The 22,353-nt window shown below is 49.9% G+C and overlaps 1 protein-coding gene across 1 annotated transcript in view; it reads left to right on the plus strand.

Moving 5' to 3' along the window:
* Window positions 1–951: 951 nt before the first annotated feature.
* LOC123745630 (protein bowel) overlaps window positions 952–22,353 on the plus strand; it is a 53,995-nt gene continuing 32,593 nt past the window's right edge. Inside the window, exon 1 of the mRNA XM_045726379.2 lies at window positions 952–1,810. Within this exon, the coding sequence (XP_045582335.1) occupies window positions 1,008–1,810 (803 nt within the window). The 5' untranslated portion in view covers window positions 952–1,007. The remainder of the gene's footprint in view (window positions 1,811–22,353) is intronic.

Raw genomic sequence — 22,353 nt, forward strand, 5'->3', positions numbered from 1 at the left:
GTGACAGAGCGGAACAGATGATGGTGCGATAATATGGAGCAGATGATGGTGACATAATATAGAGCAGATGAGCGTGGCATAATATGGAGCAGATGATGGTGACAGAGTGGAGCAGATGATGGTGACACAGTGGCGCAGATAATAGTGGCATAATATGGAGCAGATGATGGTGACATAATATGGAGCAGATGATGGTGACAGAGCGGAACAGGTGATGGTGCCATAATATGGAGCAGATGATGGTGACATAATATGGAGCAAATGATTGTGACATAATATGGAGCAGATGATGGTGACAGAGTGGAGCAGATGATGGTGCCATAATATGGAGCAGATGATGGTGACAGAGTCGAGCAGATGATGGTGGCATAATATGGAGCAGATGATGGTGACAGAGTCGAGCAGATGATGGTGGCATAATATGGAGCAGATGATGGTGACATAATATGGAGCAGATGATAGTGACACAATATGGAACAGATGATTATGACATAATATGGAGCAGATGATGGTGAATTAATATGGAACAGATGATGGTGGTATAATATGGAGCAGGTGATGGTGACATAATATAGTAGGTAGCTACAGTTTAGAGGAGAGTGGGAAGAGGCACAACAAAGCACAGTTAGCAGTGCCAGGAGACTGTTGGTGGTGTCTCCTTCGTCACCAGCAGCACTGTTGACTGTGTTGAGGGTCCTCGTCCAGGTGGAATACATTATTCAAATTTGGCCGGTCACAATGTTGATGTTTGAGGAGGATAATTGAGGTTTAGTTAGGTGGGCTGAGCGGCGGGGAGGTGGGCTGAGCGGCGGGGAGGTGGGTCGCAGTCGGCGGCGGCGGCGGCGGTGGGGCTGGGTCGGCAGCGGTGCGCAGGTCGGGCGGCTACTGCAGTGCGGGGCGTGGCCGCCCTGCCGCTCCGCCAATGGGGCGACGGCGGTGGCGGGAGCAGGCCGGCCGGCCACCGCCGCCGCAGTCACTGTCCGGCCTTCGCGGTGATCGCACCCGCCATGACGCTCGACCCCCGGCCTTTAGTGCCCTCGTCACCCCCTCCGCCCACTTCCGCCGCCATGACCGACCCCCGCCCCGGCCCCCCACCCTTGTCCCCGCCACCCTCACGCCCACAGCCGCCCACACTCCCCATGTCGTCCCTGGCCGCGGCCTCGACGCTGTCAATGGTGCCACGGTCATCAGCGTTCACTGCCGTCTTTCCTTCCATGGGACGCGCGCCGCTGCCAGACTTGGCGGCACTCAACCTGGCGGCGTTCGAATCCTATTTGGCACTAACGGGACTCTCGCGCCTCACCCAGCGACACGCCTCCGATACCCTCTCCTCACACTGCAAAAAGTTTGACTTTTCCCGCCTGGCGGAGAGTGTTTCTGACAGCGAGAAACGAGCGGCGGGCGGCAGTCCGTCGCCACCGGTGTCGTCGTCGGCGGCGGCGGCGAGCCTGGCGCAGGTGGCACCTCTTATGTCATCAGTGAGGTCATTACCGCTGCTCACCGACACATACCCGCTGCTGCTCAACCCTCTCTACCAATCCATGCTGGCGCAGCAGCAGCAGCAGCAGCAACAGCAACAACAGCAGCAGCAGCAGCAGCAACAGCACCCCTCCGTGGGGTACCGGCGAGCGCTGGGCAGAGGCCGTGCGCCCAGACCCAAGAAACAGTTCATATGCAAGTACTGCAACAGACAATTTACCAAGAGCTACAACCTGCTAATTCACGAGCGGACGCACACGGACGAGCGACCCTACACCTGCGACATCTGCGGCAAGGCCTTCCGTCGCCAGGACCACCTTCGCGACCACAGGTGAGAGGGCCACCAAACTAATTAATCACCTGTCTCACCTGCACTTGACGCTACCTACTCAGGATGTGAGTCAAGTACCCGGAGGGTGTTGATCTCTCTCCCTCAGCTGTTTACTCATTTCTGCCACGTTTCCTCTTACCCATTACTCACCTACTCACTCCTGAGCTTGAGTAGGCCTAAACAATCACTCCGGAGTTGGTTTAGGCCTACACCCGGCAGACTACCACAGGTGGAGCCATACACTCGTCCCGTCTACCGCCGCCAGCCACAGTACACAATATACAACAACCATAATATGTATTTAATAAACCACCTCGAAGGAAATTATTGTCTTTTAAGATTTCTGGCCCTATATTGCTGCGTCTGGATCATCTTACCAAAGGCTGGAATCAGCTGAGTGAATCTGCTGGGAGAGACAAAACGCTAGGATCAGCTGATTGAGAGGAAGGCTGAATGTACAGGGCTTAGATCAGCTGATTAACAGGAAAGGCTATGATCAGCTGACTGAGACGAAGTCTAGAATCAGCTGACACGAAATTCAAAGATCAACTCACCGAGATCAATGATAGAATAAGCTTACTTAGGTGAAAGGCTTGGATCAGCTTACTGAGAGGAAGGGCTTTGATCAGCTGATTAATTGAAGTTAATTGCTAGGATCAGCTGGAAGGAGACTAGTATCATCTGATTGCAAGTTGATGACTAATAAAGATATACATATTTATATTAAATACATATTTATATTAAATATGTATATATGCTGTGCGTATTAATATACATAATAAATTTACCCAAAAGGGACCATCATTACATTACAACCTGCGAAAATTTATTGAATAACAAAACTTACATCGTATTAGTAACGTTGAAACAATTTAGTTTTTCTCAAGATTCAAGTTGCAAAACATTTTTATCGTTATTCAGAAAATTAAACGTTAGTGAGTGGCCAGCTACAAAAATATTAATATCGATCACAAAGCACTGATTATTTTTATTGTGTCTGGAGGTGTTATGGTGAGTCTGGTGTTGACAACTGCTTTAATCAGGCCGAAACGTTCACTTCCTTTCACATTTCTCTGTGGATTTTCCGCATATATATATATATATATATATATATATATATATATATATATATATATATATATATATATATATATATATATATATATATATATACATATTTATTTATTTATTTATTTATTTATTTATTCTGTACCTAAAGGATAGAAAGCACTACTTGGCCTAGTAAGCGAGGCCCGATTTGCCTAAATAACCAAGTTTTCCTGAAAATATATATTTTTCAAATTTTTTCTTATGTAATGATAAAGCTTTGCATAATATATTTGATTTTTATTTAAATTTGAGATCAAACTAACGTAGAAATGTGACCAAACCTATTCTAAACTAACCTAATTTAACATAACAAAGTTATTATTCATGTTCTTATTATAATATAATAATATTAATTGAAATAAACCAATTTCAAATAATTGAAAAAAATAACGATAGTCGATGCCAGTTAGGTAAATACTAGGCCATGTAATGAGTTCTGGCTATTAGGAACGACATATATATATATATATATATATATATATATATATATATATATATATATATATATATATATATATATATATATATATATACATATACATATACATATATCACAAGTGAAAATGTATTTAATATTGTACTTCATGACCTTACGTTTTCATTTAGAAATTGTGTTAATTTCATCCCGTTATTTATTCACACACACGCACGTGTCTGCGTGCGCCATGGGTAGAGATTCTTTCACCCTGATGCCTCTGTTCACCCAGCAGTAAATAGGTACAAGGGAGTTAGACAGGTGCTTCGGGCTGCTTCCTGGGTGCGAGTGTGTGTGTGTGTGTGTGTGTGTGTGTGTGTGTGTGTGTGTGTGTGTGTGTGTGTGTGTGTGTGTGTGTGTGTGTGTGTGTATGTTTGTCAGAGAGAGACATGTAGAAGATATAATAGAGGATAAATAGATTTGTTTGACAGGAGGGTCCAAGACCTAATATCTCGATTCTGTAGACACAAAACAGTAAATACAAAACTCACCCCCCCCCCACACACACACACACACCCACACACCCCCCCCCCCCACACACACACACACACACTAGACTCTGAGGCTGTGTTACCCCACAATTGCACAAGAGGTGGTATCCCCATATAATAAAAGATATATATTATCTATATATATACTGGAATATTTATTATAATATTAATAATACTTTTATTAATAATGATTGTTGAATATTATATTAATAGTAATCATTAACAAATTTTCGTGGACATTTATATATAAAAAATTTATAAATATATATATATATATATATATATATATATATATATATATATATATATATATATATATATATATATATATATATATATATATATGTCGTACCTAGTAGCCAGAACGCACTTCTCTGCCTACTATGTAAGGCCCGATTTGCCTAATAAGCCAAGTTTTCATGAACTAATTGTTTTTCGACTACCTAACCTACCTAACCTAACCTAACCTAACTTTTTCGGCTACCTAACCTAACCTAACCTATAAAGATAGATTAGGTTAGGTTAGGTAGGGTTGGTTAGGTTCGGTCATATATCTACGTTAATTTTAACTCCAATAAAAAAAAATTGACCTCATACATAATGAAAAGAGTAGCTTTATCATTTCACAAGAAAAAAATTAGAGAAAATATATTAATTCAGGAAAACTTGGCTTATTAGGCAAATCGGGCCTTGCATAGTAGGCCGAGAAGTGCGTTCTGGCTACTAGGTACGACATATATATATATATATATATATATATATATATATATATATATATATATGTCGTACCTAATAGCCAGAACGCACTTCTCAGCCTACTATTCAAGGCCCGATTTGCCTAATAAGCCAAGTTTTCATAAATTAATGTTTTTTCGTCTACCTAACCTACCTAACCTAACCTAACCTAACTTTTTTAGGCTACCTAACCTAACCTTACCTATAAATATAGGTTAGGTTAGGTTAGGTAGGGTTGGTTAGGTTTGGTCATATATCTACGTTAATTTTAACTCCAATAAAAAAAAATTGACCTCATACATAGAGAAAAGGGTTGCTTTATCATTTCATAAGAAAAAAATTGTAGTAAATATATTAATTCAGGAAAACTTGGCTTATTAGGCAAATCGGGCCTTGAATAGTAGGCTGAGAAGTGAGTTCTGGCTACTAGGTACGACATATATATATATATATATATATATATATATATATATATATATATATATATATTTAAATGGAAGGGAGTACCACCTCTAGCTGATATATATATATATATATATATATATATATATATATATATATATATATATATATATATATGTCGTACCTAGTAGCCAGAACTCACTTCTCAGTCTACTATTCAAGGCCCGATTTGCCTAATAAGCCAAGTTTTCCTGAATTAATATATTTACTATAATTTTTTTCTTATGAAATGATAAAGCAACCCTTTTCTCTATGTATGAGGTCAATTTTTTTTTATTGGAGTTAAAATTAACATAGATATATGACCGAACCTAACCAACCCTACCTAACCTAACCTAACCTATATTTATAGGTAAGGTTAGGTTAGGTAGCCAAAAAAAGCTAGGTTAGGTTAGGTTAGGTAGGTTAGGTAGACGAAAAAACATTAATTCATGAAAACTTGGCTTATTAGGCAAATCGGGCCTTGAATAGTAGGCTGAGAAGTGCGTTCTGGCTATTAGGTACGACATATATATATATATATATATATATATCAGCTAGAGGTGGTACTCCCTTCCATTTAAATATATATATATATATATATATATATATATATATATATATATATATATATATATATATATATATATATATATATATCGTGAAAATAAACATTTCACTCACTTGGGCGGTGGGAGCCTCGAACTCGCGACCCCACGAGCGTGAGGTTAGAGCACACCTCTAGGCCTGACTGATGACTCTAATAGAGAAGATTTAAGGTGGGCAGCACACCGCTGCCCATCTGAAATGTCACTGCTACTACTACCCCCTGGCACTGCTCCCAATACCCCCTGGCACTGCTCCCAATACCTCCTGGCACTGCTCCCAATACCCCATTGCTACTGCTCCCAATACTCCCTGACACTGTTCCCAATACCCCCTACCACTGCTCACAATACCCCCTGCCACTGCTCACAATACCCCCTGCCACTGCTCCCAATACTACCGGCCACTGCTCCCAATACTCCCGGTCACTGCTCCCAATACCCACTGCCACTGCTCCCAATACCCCCTGCTACTGCTCCCAATACCCTCGGCCACTGCTCCCAATACCCTCTGCCACTGCTCGCAATACCCCCCCCCCCTGCCACTGCTCCTAATATTCCCTGCCACTGCTTCCAAAACCCCATGCCACTGCTCCCAATACTACCGGCCACTGCTCCCAATACCCCCTGCTACTGCTCCCAATAACCCCTGCCACTGCTCCCAATACCCCCTGCTACTGCTCCCAATACCCCCTGCCACTGCTCCCAATACCCCCTGCTACTGCTCCCAATACCCCCTGCCACTGCTCCCAATACCCTCGGCCACTGCTCCCAATACCCTCTGCCACTGCTCGCAATACCCCCCCCCCTGCCACTGCTCCTAATATTCCCTGCCACTGCTTCCAAAACCCCATGCCACTGCTCCCAATACTACCGGTCACTGCTCCCAATACCCAACCCCTCCCCCTGCCACTGTTCCCAATACCTCTGCTATTGCTCCCAATACCCACTGCCACTGCTCACAATACACTCGGCCACTGCTCCCAATACTCCCGGCCACTGCTCCCAATACCCACTGCCACTGCTCACAATACCCTCGGCCACTGCTCCCAATACTCCCGGCCACTGCTCCCAATACCCCCCCCTTCCACTGCTCCCAATACTCCCGGCCACTGCTCTCAATACCCCCTGCCACTGCTACCAATACTCACGGCCACTGCTCCCAATACCCCCCCCCTGCCACTGCTACCAATACTCACGGCCACTGCTCCCAATACCCCCCGCCCCTGCCACTGCTCCCAATACTCCCGGCCACTTCTCCCAATACTCCCGGCCACTGCTCCCAATACCCCCCCCCCCCTGCCACTGCTCCCAATACTCCTGGCCACTTCTCCTAATACTCCCGGCCACTGCTCCCAATACCCCCCCCCCTGCCACTGCTCCCAATACTCCTGGCCACTTCTCCTAATACTCCCGGCCACTGCTCCCAATACCCCCCCCCCTGCCACTGCTCCCAATACTCCCGGCCACTTCTAATACTCCCGGCCACTGCTCCCAATACCCCCCCCCCCTGCCACTGCTCCCAATAATCCCTGCCACTGCTACCAATTTCCCCTGCCATTGCTCCCAATCCTCTCTGTCATTGCTCCCAATACTCCCAGCCACTGCTACTACCACCCCCTGCCACTGCTACTACCACCCCCCAGCCACTGCTACTACCACCCCCTAGCAACTGCTACTACCACTCCCAGCCACTGCTACTACCACCCCCTGCCACTGCTACTACCACCCCCTGCCACTGCTACTACCACCCCCCAGCCACTGCTACTACCACCCCCTAGCCACTGCTACTACCACTCCCAGCCACTGCTACTACCACCCCCTGCCACTGCTACTACCACCCCCCAGCCACTGCTACTACCACCCCCTGCCACTGCTACTACCACCCCCCAGCCACACATACTACCACCCCCATCCAGTGCTACTACCACCCCCTGCCACTGCTACTACCACCCCTGCCACTGTTACTACCACCCCCTGCCACTGCTACTACCACCCCCTGCCACTGCTACTACCACCCCCCAGCCACTGCTACTACCACCCCCAGCCACTCCTACTACCACACCCATCCAGTGCTACTACCACCCCCAGCCACTGCGACTACCACCCCTTGCAACTGCTACTACCACACCCAGCCACACCTACTACCACCCCCATCCAGTGCTACTACCACCCCCTGCCACTGCTACTACCACCCCTGCCACTGTTACTACCACCCCCTGCCACTGCTACTACCACCCCCAGCCACTGCTACTACCACCCCCCCAGCCACTGCTACTACCACCCCTGCCACTGTTACTACCCCCTCCTGCCACTGCTACTACCCCCCCAGCCACTGCTACTACCACCCCCTGCCACTGCTACTACCACACCCAGCCACTGCTACTACCACCCCCTGCCACTGCTACTACCACTCCCAGCCACTGCTACTACCACCCCCAGCAACTGCTACTACCACCCCCAGCCACTGCTACTACCAATCCCAGCCACTGCTACTACCACCCCCAGCCACTGCTACTACCAATCCCAGCCACTGCTACTACCACCCCCAGCCACTGCTACTACCACCACCAGCCGCTGCTACTACCACTCCCAGCCGCTGCTACTACCACACCCAGCCACTGCTACTACCACACCCAGCCACTGCTACTACCACCCCCAGCCACTGCTACTACCACCCCCAGCCGCTGCTACTACCACCCTCAGTCACTGCTACTACCACACCCAGCCACTGCTACTACTACCCCCAGCCGCTGCTACTACCACACCCTGCCACTGCTACTACCACACCCAGCCACTGCTACTACCACACCCACCACTGCTACTACCACACCCAGCCACTGCTACTACCACACCCAGCCACTGCTACTAGCACCCCCAGCCGCTGCTACTACCACCCCCAGCCACTGCTACTACCACACCCAGCCACTGCTACTACTACCCCAAGCCGCTGCTACTACCACCCCCAGCCGCTGCTACTACCACACCCTGCCACTGCTACTACCACACCCAGCCAGTGCTACTACCACACCCACCACTGCTACTACCACACCCAGCCACTGCTACTACCACACCCAGCCACTGCTACTACCACACCCTGCCACTGCTACTACCACTCCCAGCCACTGCTACTACCACACCCAGCCACTGCTACTACCACACCCAGCCACTGCTACTACCACACCCAGCCACTGCAACTACCACTCCCAGCCACTGCTACTACTACACCCTGCCACTGCTATTACCACCCCCCAGCCACTGCTACTACCACCCCCAGCCGCTGCTAATACCACCCCCAGCCACTGCGACTACCACACCCAGCCACTGCTACTACCACACCCTGCCACTGCTACTACCACACCCAGCCACTGCTACTACCACACCCTATCACTGCTACTACCATTCCCAGCCACAGCTACTACCACACCCAGCCACTGCTACTTCCACCCCCAGCCACTGCTACTACCACCCCCAGCCGCTGCTACTACTACCCCCAGCCACTGCTACTACCACACCCAGCCACTGCTACTACCACCCCCATCCGCTGCTACTACCACCCCCAGCCGCTGCTACTACCACACCCTGCCACTGCTGCTACCACACCCTGCCACTGCTCTACCACCCCAGCCACTGCTACTACCACTCCCGGCCACTGCTACTACCACACCCAGCCACTGCTACTACCACACTCTGCCACTGCTACTACCACACCCAACCACTGCTACTACCACACCCTACCACTGCTACTACCACACCCAGCCACTGCTACTACCACCCCCATCCACTGCTACTATCACACACAGCTACTGCTACTACCACCCCCCAGCTACTGCTATTACCACCCCCATCCACTGCTACTACCACCCCCTGCCACTGCTACTACCACCCCCATCCACTGCTACTATCATACCCAGCCACTGCTACTACCACCCCCAGCCACTGCTACTACCACACCCAGACACTGCTACTACCACCCCCAGCCACTGCTACAACACACCCAGACACTGCTACTACCACCTCCAGCCGCTGCTACTATCACACCCAGACACTGCTACTACCACCCCCAGCCACTGTTACTATCACACCCAGACACTGCTACTACCACCCCCAGCCGCTGCTACTATCACACCCAGACACTGCTACTACCACCCCCTGCCACTGCTACTATCACACCCAGACACTGCTACTACCACCCCCAGCCGCTGCTACTATCACACCCAGACACTGCTACTACCACCCCCAGCCACTGCTACTATCACACCCAGACACTGCTACTACTACCCACAGCCACTGCTACTACCAACCCCAGCCACTGCTACTACCACCCCTGGCCACTGCTACTACCACCCCCAGTCACTGCTACTACCACCCCCTGCCACTGCTACTACCACCCCCAGCCACTGCTACTACCACCCCTGGCCACTGCTACTACCACCTCTGGCCACTTTTTTTTTTTTTTTTTTTTTTTTTTTTATTATTTTCTACCACAGACGTGGCCACACATTTACAATGCTAACCAGCATATATACATTGTCTTCTGTCCTCCATGGACAGGGTTAGAGAAGTGTTAAACATACAGTTCAAGGGTTTATTGAACACTCAACCACAGAAGGTGATTCGGTGCTTTTAAAATGCTAAGCTAACCTACATACGTAAATACATAGATACACAGATTTACGTATGCCCTACATAAAGTATTAGATGTGTCTTTTACATAGTGTCATTAATGTACATTCACAAAGGTGAAATGTAATTCTGATCAGCTTCCATATATGCTTTATACCCATACATATACATACACACACACACATACACATACATATATACACACATACATGCATTCACATACATTTGTCTCATTTACCCTGACAGGGTGAGGTAGCTGATAAAGAAACTAGTGTGCAATTAAGCACTTAATCACTGAAGGTGATGAAGGTGCTTTTACAAGCTCAGGTTATATAGTTACATCACATACATACATTGTATGATTGATACATTACATGGTCAATTTTGGATACAAGTCCAATATATCATCAAGTGTTCCAGTACTCATATAGTAACTACAGAGTTCAGCATACCTTAGCCCAGGAGGGCGAAAGTCAGTCAGTATGGGACATTCTACAATATAATGTTCAAGAGAGTGCATGTTTTCTCTTTCACAAAGTTGACACATTGTGTACTCGACATTTGGGTTTTGAGAAAGCTGCCAGATACGTCTATATCCCAGGCGTATTCTGGCCACTATAACATCACATTGCCGGGTTCTTGTTCTATTAGTCCCATATGTGAATGTCTCCTCACGATATCTATCATAATATTTAATGCTACAACTTTCAGGTCTTTGAGAATTTGTTAGGTCGGTGAGATTTTCATTAGATATTTGTTTAAGTATTCTCTTTGTCACTGCTAATGAAACACCCATATCAATTTCTACCACTGGTTTTCTGCAAGCTGACTTAGCAAGCATATCAACAGTGTCATGCCTTGAGATGCCAACATGTGATGGTATCCATAGGAATTTAATCTCAAATCTGTTTTCTTTGGCAGCTAAAACATTCATTCGAATATCACTGACTATTTTCTGGGTGTCACTACTATGTGCGTTCAATGCCAGGAGTGCACTCTGCGAGTCACAGTATATAAGTCCACTGCCTTTGTCTTTTAAAAATTCAGTGGCAAGGTATATGCCTGCAAGTTCGGTTTGAGTTGTACTTGCCCAGTCATTGACGCGCTTCATTGCTGTATGTACGAGAGAAGATTGTTCAAATATGTTACATGCACATCCGGTACCTCTGGCCACTGCTACTACCACCCCCAGTCACTGCTACTACCACCCTTGGCCACTGCTACTACCACCCCTGGCCACTGCTACTACCACCCCCAGTCACTGCTACTACCACCCCCTGCCACTGCTACTACCACCCCCAGCCACTGCTACTGCCACCCCTGGCCACTGCTACTACCACCCCCCAGCCACTGCTACTACCACCCCCAGCCACTGCTACTACCACCCCCAGCCACTGCTACTACCACCCCTGGCCACTGCTACTACCACCCCCAGCCACTGCTACTACCACCCCCAGCCACTGCTACTACCAACCCCCGCCACTGCTACTACCACCCCCAGCCACTGCTACTACCAACCCCAGCCACTGCTACTACCACCCCCATCCACTGCTACTACTACCCCCTGCCACTGCTACTACCACCCCCATCCACTGCTACTATCACCCCCAGCCACTGCTACTACCACCCCCCAGCCACTGCTACTACCACACCCAGACACTGCTACTACCACCCCCAGCCACTGCTACTATCACACCCAGACACTGCTACTACCACCCCCAGCCGTGCTACTATCACACCCAGACACTGCTACTACCACCCCTGGCCACTGCTACTACCACCCCCAGTCACTGCTACTACCACCCCCAGCCACTGCTACTACCAACCCCAGCCACTGCTACTGCCACCCATGGCCACTGCTACTACCATCCCCAGTCACTGCTACTACCACCCACAGTCACTGCTACTACCACCCCCAGTCACTGCTACTACCACACCCAGTCACTGCTACTACCACCCCCAGTCACTGCTACTACCACCCCTGGCCACTGCTACTACAACCCCCTGCCACTGCTACTATCACCCCCAGTCACTGCTACTACCACCCCTTGCCACTGCTACCATCACACCCAGCCACTGCTACTACCACACCCAAACACTGCTACTACCACACCCAGCCACTGCTACTACCAACCCAGCCACTGCTACTACCACACCCAGCCACTGCTACTACCACACCCAGCCACTGCTACTACCACACCCAGCCACTGCTACTACCACACCCTGCCACTGCTACTACCAACCCAGCCACTGCTACTACTACCCCCTGCCACTGCTACTACCACACCCTGCCACTGCTACTACCACACCCAGCCACTGCTACTACCAACCCAGCCACTGCTACTACCACCCCCTGCCACTGCTACTACCACACCCTGCCACTGCTACTACCACCCCCTGCCACTGCTACTACCACCCCCAGCCACTGCTACTACCTCACCCTGCCACTGCTACTACCACCCCCAGCCACTGCTACTACCACACCCAGCCACTGCTACTACCACCCCTGCCACTGCTACTACCACACCCAGCCACTGCTACTACCACCCCCTGCCACTGCTACTACCACACCCAGCCACTGCTACTACCGCCCCCTGCCACTGCTACTACCACACCCTGCCACTGCTACTACCAACCCAACCACTGCTACTACCACACCCTGCCACTGCTACTACCACACCCAGCCACTGCTACTACCACCTCCAGCCACTGCTACTACCACACCCTGCCACTGCTACTAACACACCCAGCCACTGCTACTACCACCCCCATCCACTGCTACTACCACACACAGCCACTGCTACTACCACATCCAGCCACTGCTACTACCACACCCAGCCACTGATACTACCATCCCCAGCCACTGCTACTACCACCCCCTGCCACTGCTACTACCACACCCAGCCACTGCTACTACCACACCCAGCCACTGCTACTACGACACCCAGGCAGTGCTACTACCACCCCCAGCCACTGCTACAACCACCCCAGCCACTGCTACTACCACACCCAGCCACTGCTACTACCACACCCAGCCACTGCTACTACCACCCCCTGCCACTGCTACTACCACTCCCAGCCACTGCTACTACCACCCCCTTCAACAGCTACTACCACCCCCAGCCACTGCTACTATCACCCCTGGCCACTGCTACTACCACCCCCAGCCACTGCTACTACCACCCCCAGCCACTGCTACTACCAGCCCCAGCCACTGCTACTACCACCCCCAGCCACTGCTACTACCAACCCCAGCCACTGCTAATACCACCCCCATCCACTGCTACTACTACCCCCTGCCACTGCTACTACCACCCCCATCCACTGCTACTATCACCCCCAGCCACTGCTACTACCACCCCCCAACAACTGCTACTACCACACCCAGACACTGCTACTACCACCCCCAGCCACTGCTACTATCACACCCAGACACTGCTACTACCACCCCCAGCCGTGCTACTATCACACCCAGACACTGCTACTACCACCCCTGGCCACTGCTACTACCACCCCCAGTCACTGCTACTACCACCCCCAGCCACTGCTACTACCAACCCCAGCCACTGCTACTACCACCCATGGCCACTGCTACTACCATCCCCAGTCACTGCTACTACCACCCCCAGTCACTGCTACTACCACCCCCAGTCACTGCTACTACCACACCCAGTCACTGCTACTACCACCCCCAGTCACTGCTACTACCACCCCTGGCCACTGCTACTACAACCCCCTGCCACTGCTACTATCACCCCCAGTCACTGCTACTACCACCCCTTGCCACTGCTACCATCACACCCAGCCACTGCTACTACCACACCCAAACACTGCTACTACCACACCCAGCCACTGCTACTACCAACCCAGCCACTGCTACTACCACACCCAGCCACTGCTACTACCACACCCAGCCACTGCTACTACCACACCCAGCCACTGCTACTACCACACCCTGCCACTGCTACTACCAACCCAGCCACTGCTACTACTACCCCCTGCCACTGTTACTACCACACCCTGCCACTGCTACTACCACACCCAACCACTGCTACTACCAACCCAGCCACTGCTCCTACCACCCCCTGCCACTGCTACTACCACACCCTGCCACTGCTACTACCACACCCTGCCACTGCTACTACCACCCCCAGCCACTGCTACTACCTCACCCTGCCACTGCTACTACCACCCCCAGCCACTGCTACTACCACACCCAGCCACTGCTACTACCACCCCTGCCACTGCTACTACCACACCCAGCCACTGCTACTACCACCCCCTGCCACTGCTACTACCACACCCAGCCACTGCTACTACCGCCCCCTGCCACTGCTACTACCACACCCTGCCACTGCTACTACCAACCCAACCACTGCTACTACCACACCCTGCCACTGCTACTACCACACCCAGCCACTGCTACTACCACCTCCAGCCACTGCTACTACCACACCCTGCCACTGCTACTAACACACCCAGCCACTGCTACTACCACCCCCATCCACTGCTACTACCACACCCAGCCACTGCTACTACCGCCCCCTGTCACTGCTACTACCACACCCTGCCACTGCTACTACCACCCCCAGCCACTGCTACTACCACACCCTGCCACTGCTACTAACACACCCAGCCACTGCTACTACCACCCCCATCCACTGCTACTACCACACACAGCCACTGCTACTACCACATCCAGCCACTGCTACTACCACACCCAGCCACTGATACTACCACCCCCAGCCACTGCTACTACCACCCCCTACCACTGCTACTACCACACCCAGCCACTGCTACTACCACAGCCAGCCACTGCTACTACGACACCCAGGCAGTGCTACTACCACCCCCAGCCACTGCTACAACCACCCCAGCCACTGCTACTACCACACCCAGCCACTGCTACTACCACACCCAGCCACTGCTACTACCACCCCCTGCCACTGCTACTACCACTCCCAGCCACTGCTACTACCACCCCCTTCAACAGCTACTACCACCCCCAGCCACTGCTACTACCACCCCCTGCCACTGCTACTAAAAAACCCAGCCACTGCTACTACCACCCCCTGCCACTGCTACTACCACACCCAGCCACTGCTACTACCACCCCCTTCCACAGCTACTACCACCCCCTGCCACTGCTACTACCACCCCCTGCCACTGCTACTAAAACACCCAGCCACTGCTACTACCACCCCCTGCCACTGCTACTACCACACCCAGCCACTGCTACTACCACACCCAGCCACTGCTACTACCACCCCCTGCCACTGCTACTACCACACCCAGCCACTGCTACTACCACCCCCTGCCACTGCTACTACCACACCCAGCCACTGCTACTAAAACACCCAGCCACTGCTACTACCACCCCTTGCCACTGCTACTACCACACCCTGCCACTGCTACTACCACCCCCAGCCACTGCTACTACCACCCCCAGCCACTGCTACTACCACCCCCTGCCACTGCTACTACCACACCCAGCCACTGCTACTACCACACCCAGCCACTGTTACTACCACCCCTTGCCACTGCTACTACCACCCCTTGCCACTGCTACTACCACACCCAGCCACTACTACTAAAACACCCAGCCACTGCTACTACCACCCCCTGCCACTGCTACTACCACACCCTGCCACTGCTACTACCACCCCCCAGCCACTGCTACTACCACCCCCAGCCACTGCTACTACCACCCCCTGCCACTGCTACTACCACACCCAGCCACTGCTACTACCACACCCAGCCACTGCTACTACCACCCCCTGCCACTGCTACTACCTCTCCCAGCCACTGCTACTACCACCCCCTTCCACAGCTACTACCATCCCCAGCCACTGCTACTAAAACACCCAGCCACTGCTACTACCACCCCCTGCTACTGCTACTACCACACCCAGCCACTGCTACTACCACCCCCTGCCACTGCTATTACCACCCCCTGCCACTGCTACTACCACACCCAGCCACTGCTACTACCACCCCCAGCCACTGCTACTACCACACCTAGCCACTGCTACTAAAACACCCAGCCACTGCTACTACCACCCCCTGCCACTGCTACTACCACCCCCTTTCACAGCTACTACCACACCCTGCCACTGCTATTACCACACCCTGCCACTGCTACTACCACCCTCTGCCACTGCTATTACCACACCCTGCCACTGCTACTACCACCCCCAGCCACTGCTACTACCACCCCCTGCCACTGCTACTACCACCCCCTTCCACAGCTACTACCACACCCTACCACTGCTACTACCACACCCAGCCACTGCTACTACCACACCCAGCCACTGCTACTACCACACCCAGCCACTGCTACTACCACACCCAGCCACTGCTACTACCACACCCAGTCACTGCTACTACCACACCCAGCCACTGCTACTACCACACCCAGCCACTGCTACTACCACCCCCTGCCACTGCTACTACCACCCCAGCCACTGCTACTACCACCCCCTGCCACTGCTACTACCACCCCCTGCCACTGCTACTACCACCACAGCCACTGCTACTACCACCCCCTGCCACTGCTACTACCACCCCCTGTCACTGCTACTACCACCCCCACACTAGAGCAAACTTGGAACATAAGCAATTTTAATATTCTTAGTGTTCATCAATTTTAACATAATTCGTATTAGAAATAAATTATTTCTGATTTAAACTCCAATATAGCAACCTTAATATGTCCCTTGGTATATATATATATATATATATATATATATATATATATATATATATATATATATATATATATATATATATATATATGTAAATCACGAAAAATAAACACGTGATTAAAAATGTGACAGTGTCAGACCACGGAGGAAAATTGAAACAGGAATTTCCTTAAGTACTTTCGTATATTAATACATCTTCAGAAGGAGTGATTTTACAGGTCAAGTATTAGACATATATAGGCAGGAGAGAATGGTGGAGTGAGGTGAGGTACAGTAACAAGTGAATGGGAATTAGGTGGACACAAATATGAGCCGCAGAAGTCCTATTGGCCCATACTATGCAGCTCCTATCCATACCCACCAACAGGCCCACACATGGATAATAATAGCATAAGATAGTAAATATTTACAATGAATTAGTGAGACAAATGTGTTCCAATGATCCTACTCAAATCGCCTTTTAATTGATCTATCAAAAATGGATCTAAGTTATATAAACCACTGCTAATGTTCAAATTACTTTATTTTGTAATCTGTATCAAAGCAAATTTAATTAAGTTTCTGTTATAAGTGCTTTTACAATTCGTTATTGAAGAAGCCATCTCCCAATCAATCAGGTGAGCATCTTCTGACAGATGAACGAACAAAGCATTAGACAATTGGCTATGTCTTACAGAGTATTTATGTTGCGAAATTCTACATTTCAAATCTTTTGATGTTTGCCCAACATAGAACCTATTACAGTCTTTACAAGGTATTTTATAAATGACACAACTATCACTACGAGGGCTGTTCCTAACTAATAGCTTACCAATAGTATTTTCGTAGCTAAACAATACATGTACATAACAAAATTGTATTGTTTAGTGAATTCTACCGGAATGTTAAGACGTGTCTAACGCAACGTGTTAGGCAGGGAACTATAAAGTCCATCAACACGTGTGTGATGAAGCAGGGAAGTATAGAGTCCATCAACACGTGTGTGATGAAGCAGGGAAGTATAGAGTCCATCAACACGTGTGTGATGAGACAGGGAACTATAGAGTCCATCAACACGTGTGTGATGAGACAGGGAACTATAAAGTCCATCAACACGTGTGTGATGAAGCAGGGAAGTATAGAGTCCATCAACACGTGTGTGATGAGGCAGGGAACTATAGAGTCCATCAACACGTGTGTGATGAGGCAGGGAACTATAGAGTCCATCAACACGTGTGTGATGAGGCAGGGAACTATAGAGTCCATCAACACGTGTGTGATGACACAGGGAACTATAGAGTCCATCAACACGTGTGTGATGAGGCAGGGAACTATAGAGTCCATCAACACGTGTGTGATTAGACAGGGAACTATAGAGTCCATCAACACGTGTGTGATGAGGCAGGGAACTATAGAGTCCATCAACACGTGTGTGATGAGACAGGGAACTATAGAGTCCATCAACACGTGTGTGATGAGGCAGGGAACTATAGAGTCCATCAACACGTGTGTGATGACACAGGGAACAATAGAGTCCATCAACACGTAAGTGATGAGACAGGGAACTATAGAGTCCATCAACACGTGTGTGATGACACAGGGAACAATAGAGTCCATCAACACGTGTGTGATGAGGCAGGGAACTATAGAGTCCATCAACACGTAAGTGATGAGGCAGGGAACTATAGAGTCCATCAACACGCATGTGATGAGACAGGGAACTATAGTGTCCATCACCACGCATGTGATGAGACAGGGAACTATAGTGCCCATCAACACACATGTGATGAGACAGGAAACATCAACACGTAAGTGATGAGTGGCGACCATGAATACGGGGCCCCTGGGATGAGGGAGGACATTTCACACGAGGGAGAAGCCCACTGCGCCAACCACTCCTTAATTACAGTAACCACTTTATTACCCTTAAGCCTTCATACATGGCTTAGGACTTTCTCTTTACCCTGCGAGGTGTGGTCCACATGGCTATTAAACAGTTCTGGGCCCGCAGACATACTGGGCCCGCAGACATACTGGGCCCGCAGACATACTGGGCCCGCAGACATACTGGGCCCGCAGATATACTGGGCCCGCAGATATACTGGGCCCACAGACATACTGGGCCCGCAGACATACTGGGCCCGCAGACATACTGGGGCCCGCACACATACTGGATCCGCAGATATACTGGGCCCGCAGACATACTAGGCCCGCAGACATACTGGGCCCGCACACATACTGGGCCCGCAGACATACTGGAGCCCGCAGACATACTGGGGCCCGCAGACATACTGGGCCCGCAGACATACTGGGCCCGCACACATACTGGGCCCGCACACATACTGGGCCCGCACACATACTGGGCCCGCACACATACTGGGGCCCGCAGACATACTGGGGCCCGCAGACATACTGGGCCCGCACACATACTGGGCCCGCACACATACTGGGCCCGCACACATACTGGGCCCGCAGACATACTGGGCCCGCAGACATACTGGGCCCGCAGACATACTGGGCCCGCACACATACTGGGCCCGCACACATACTGGGGCCCGCAGACATACTGGAGCCTGGTAAGGTGCCATAATCCGGACACAACAGTTACACGACACACTCCCCTACGTGGCCCTCTACCACTGCCCTGATGCAAAGGCTTGGCAGCAGCTGCAACAAGATGCCCGGGACGTTGATTGGTATGCCCGCCATTATAGTCCACATGTGTTGGACATAATTACACATACACATGTGCTCACTCTACACACCGACACTCATAAGATGAGGTCGTTGAAGAGGACTGGCCACGCGTGTAGAATCTGTGATTCTGTGTGGACTTGTAGACTGGAAGATTGTGGCCCGCTGGGCGATTGTGGCCCGCTGGGCGATTGTGGCCCACTGGAGAATTGCGGGCCACAATTCTTGTGTGGACAAGAATTCACAAGTCTCTACACATGCCTTGCCCAGTTAGGGATAAATATTACACCGTGATATTATAACTATTTACCTTAAACACCAAAACAAACACACACATACACTCTGTTCATTGACGGTTGAGAGGCGGGACCAAAGAGCCAGAGCTCAACCCCCGCAAGCACAACTAGGTGAATACACACACACACACACACACACACACACACACACACAGTGTCCCTAGCCAGACCAGTGTCCCTAACCTGCATACCATGCAAGTTGATGGAGAAGATTGTGTGAAGAATGCTAGTGGAACATCTGGAGCGAAAGAACTTTGTAACACAGCATCAACATGGATTCAGGGATGGCAGGTCCTGCCTCACAGGGTTACTTGAATTCTACGACCAGGCAACAAAAATAAGGCAAGAAAGAGAAGGGTGGGCAGACTGCATATTTTTGGATTGTCAGAAAGCCTTTGACACAGTGCCACACAAGAGGCTAGTGAAAAAACTGGAGATGCAGGCTGGAGTGAAAGGGAAGGTACTCCGTTGGATACAGGAGTACCTAAGTAACAGGAGACAACGAGTCAGTGTGAGGGGTGAGGTCTCAGATTGGCGAGACGTTACGAGTGGAGTACCGCAGGGGTCAGTCCTTGGACCTATACTGTTTCTGATATATGTAAATGATCTTCCAGAGGGTATAGAATCGTTTCTCTCAATGTTTGCCGATGATGCAAAAATTATGAGGAGGATTGAAACTGAGGACGATAGTAGGAGGCTACAAGATGACCTAGACAGACTGAGTGAATGGTCCAACAAATGGCTGTTGAAGTTCAACCCGAGTAAATGCAAAGTAATGAAACTAGGTGGTGGAAATAGGAGGCCAAACACAGGATACAGAATAGGAGATGAAGTACTTAATGAAACGAACAGAGAGAAAGATCTAGGAGTTGATATCACACCAAACCTGTCTCCTGAAGCCCACATAAAAAGAATAACGTCTGCGGCATATGCGAGGCTGGCTAACATCAGAACAGCGTTCAGGAACCTGTGTAAGGAATCATTCAGAATCTTGTACACCACATATGTAAGACCAATCCTGGAGTATGCGGCCCCAGCATGGAGCCCGTACCTTGTCAAGCACAAGACGAAGCTGGAAAAAGTCCAAAGGTATGCCACTAGACTAGTCCCAGAACTAAGAGGCATGAGTTACGAGGAAAGGCTGCGGGAAATGCACCTTACGACACTGGAAGACAGAAGAGTAAGGGGAGACATGATCACAACCTACAAAATCCTCAGAGGAATCGACCGGGTAAACAAGGATAAACTATTCAACACTGGTGGGACGCGAACAAGGGGACACAGATGGAAGCTGAGTACTCACATGAGCCACAGAGACGTTAGAAGGAACTTTTTCAGTGTCAGAGTAGTTAACGGATGGAATGCATTAGGCAGTGATGTGGTGGAGGCTGACTCCATACACAGTTTTAAATGTAGATATGATAGAGCCCAGTAGGCTCAGGAATCTGTACACCAGTTGATTGACAGTTGAGAGGCGGGACCAAAGAGCCAAAGCTCAACCCCCGCAAGCACAAATAGGTGAGTACACACACACACACACACACACACACACACACACACACACACACACACACACACACACACACACACACACTATTGCTGTTCACGAACGACTCTTCGTCAACTGTACGGCGTCAATGATGACCGCGGTTAGTACTGAGGCCGACACTCTGGCACCCTCTGCCGCAGTCTCGCTATCACGACGGGAAGAAACTGCTAGAGAACAATGGTGCCGCTTTCCTGGCGTTACGAAACGGGAGCGGCAACGTCGGTGACCTCAGCTCTATACGTTAGTAACGTGCAGAGCTGAGAATCCTTGCCTGGACACAAGTGGCAAGAGGTCAGGAGGGCTGAAACGTGGCCCCTTTATTTCTTTAGCTTGAATCTCTGACCTCTTGTTCTTGAAGTTACAGATTTTAAGAATTCTTCATTGTCAATGTTGTTGGTTCCTGTTACTATTTTTTACGATCTTCTTTTATAGCTTCATTTTCTTGTATCGTCTTTTAACGCCTCTAGCCTCTCCTCGTAGCTCTTGTCTCTCAGTTCCGGAAGCCATTTAGTCTTCCCACCTTTTCCAGTTTATTGATGGGCTTCTTGCCACACAGACACACGACAGCCGCTGCATATTCCAATTTTGGTCTCAAGAAGATCGTAAATAGCTTCTTTAATATTTCACCATCCATATATATCCAAAAGTTATTCTGATTTTGGAGAGTGTAGCATATCCTCCACACACACTGTCCTTCATGGGTCCTCTGGTGACAGTTTACTGTCCAGATGGGTCCCCTGCACCTTCCTCTGTGTCCGGGAGCGCGCCTCTGTGAATTTTACCTATTTACTTATTTGTAACGTCCCCTATTTATCTACTTCTATCGTGAAATTTAACG

Source organism: Procambarus clarkii, chromosome 10 (genome assembly GCF_040958095.1).
Source record: "Procambarus clarkii isolate CNS0578487 chromosome 10, FALCON_Pclarkii_2.0, whole genome shotgun sequence".
Taxonomy (NCBI): domain Eukaryota; kingdom Metazoa; phylum Arthropoda; class Malacostraca; order Decapoda; family Cambaridae; genus Procambarus; species Procambarus clarkii.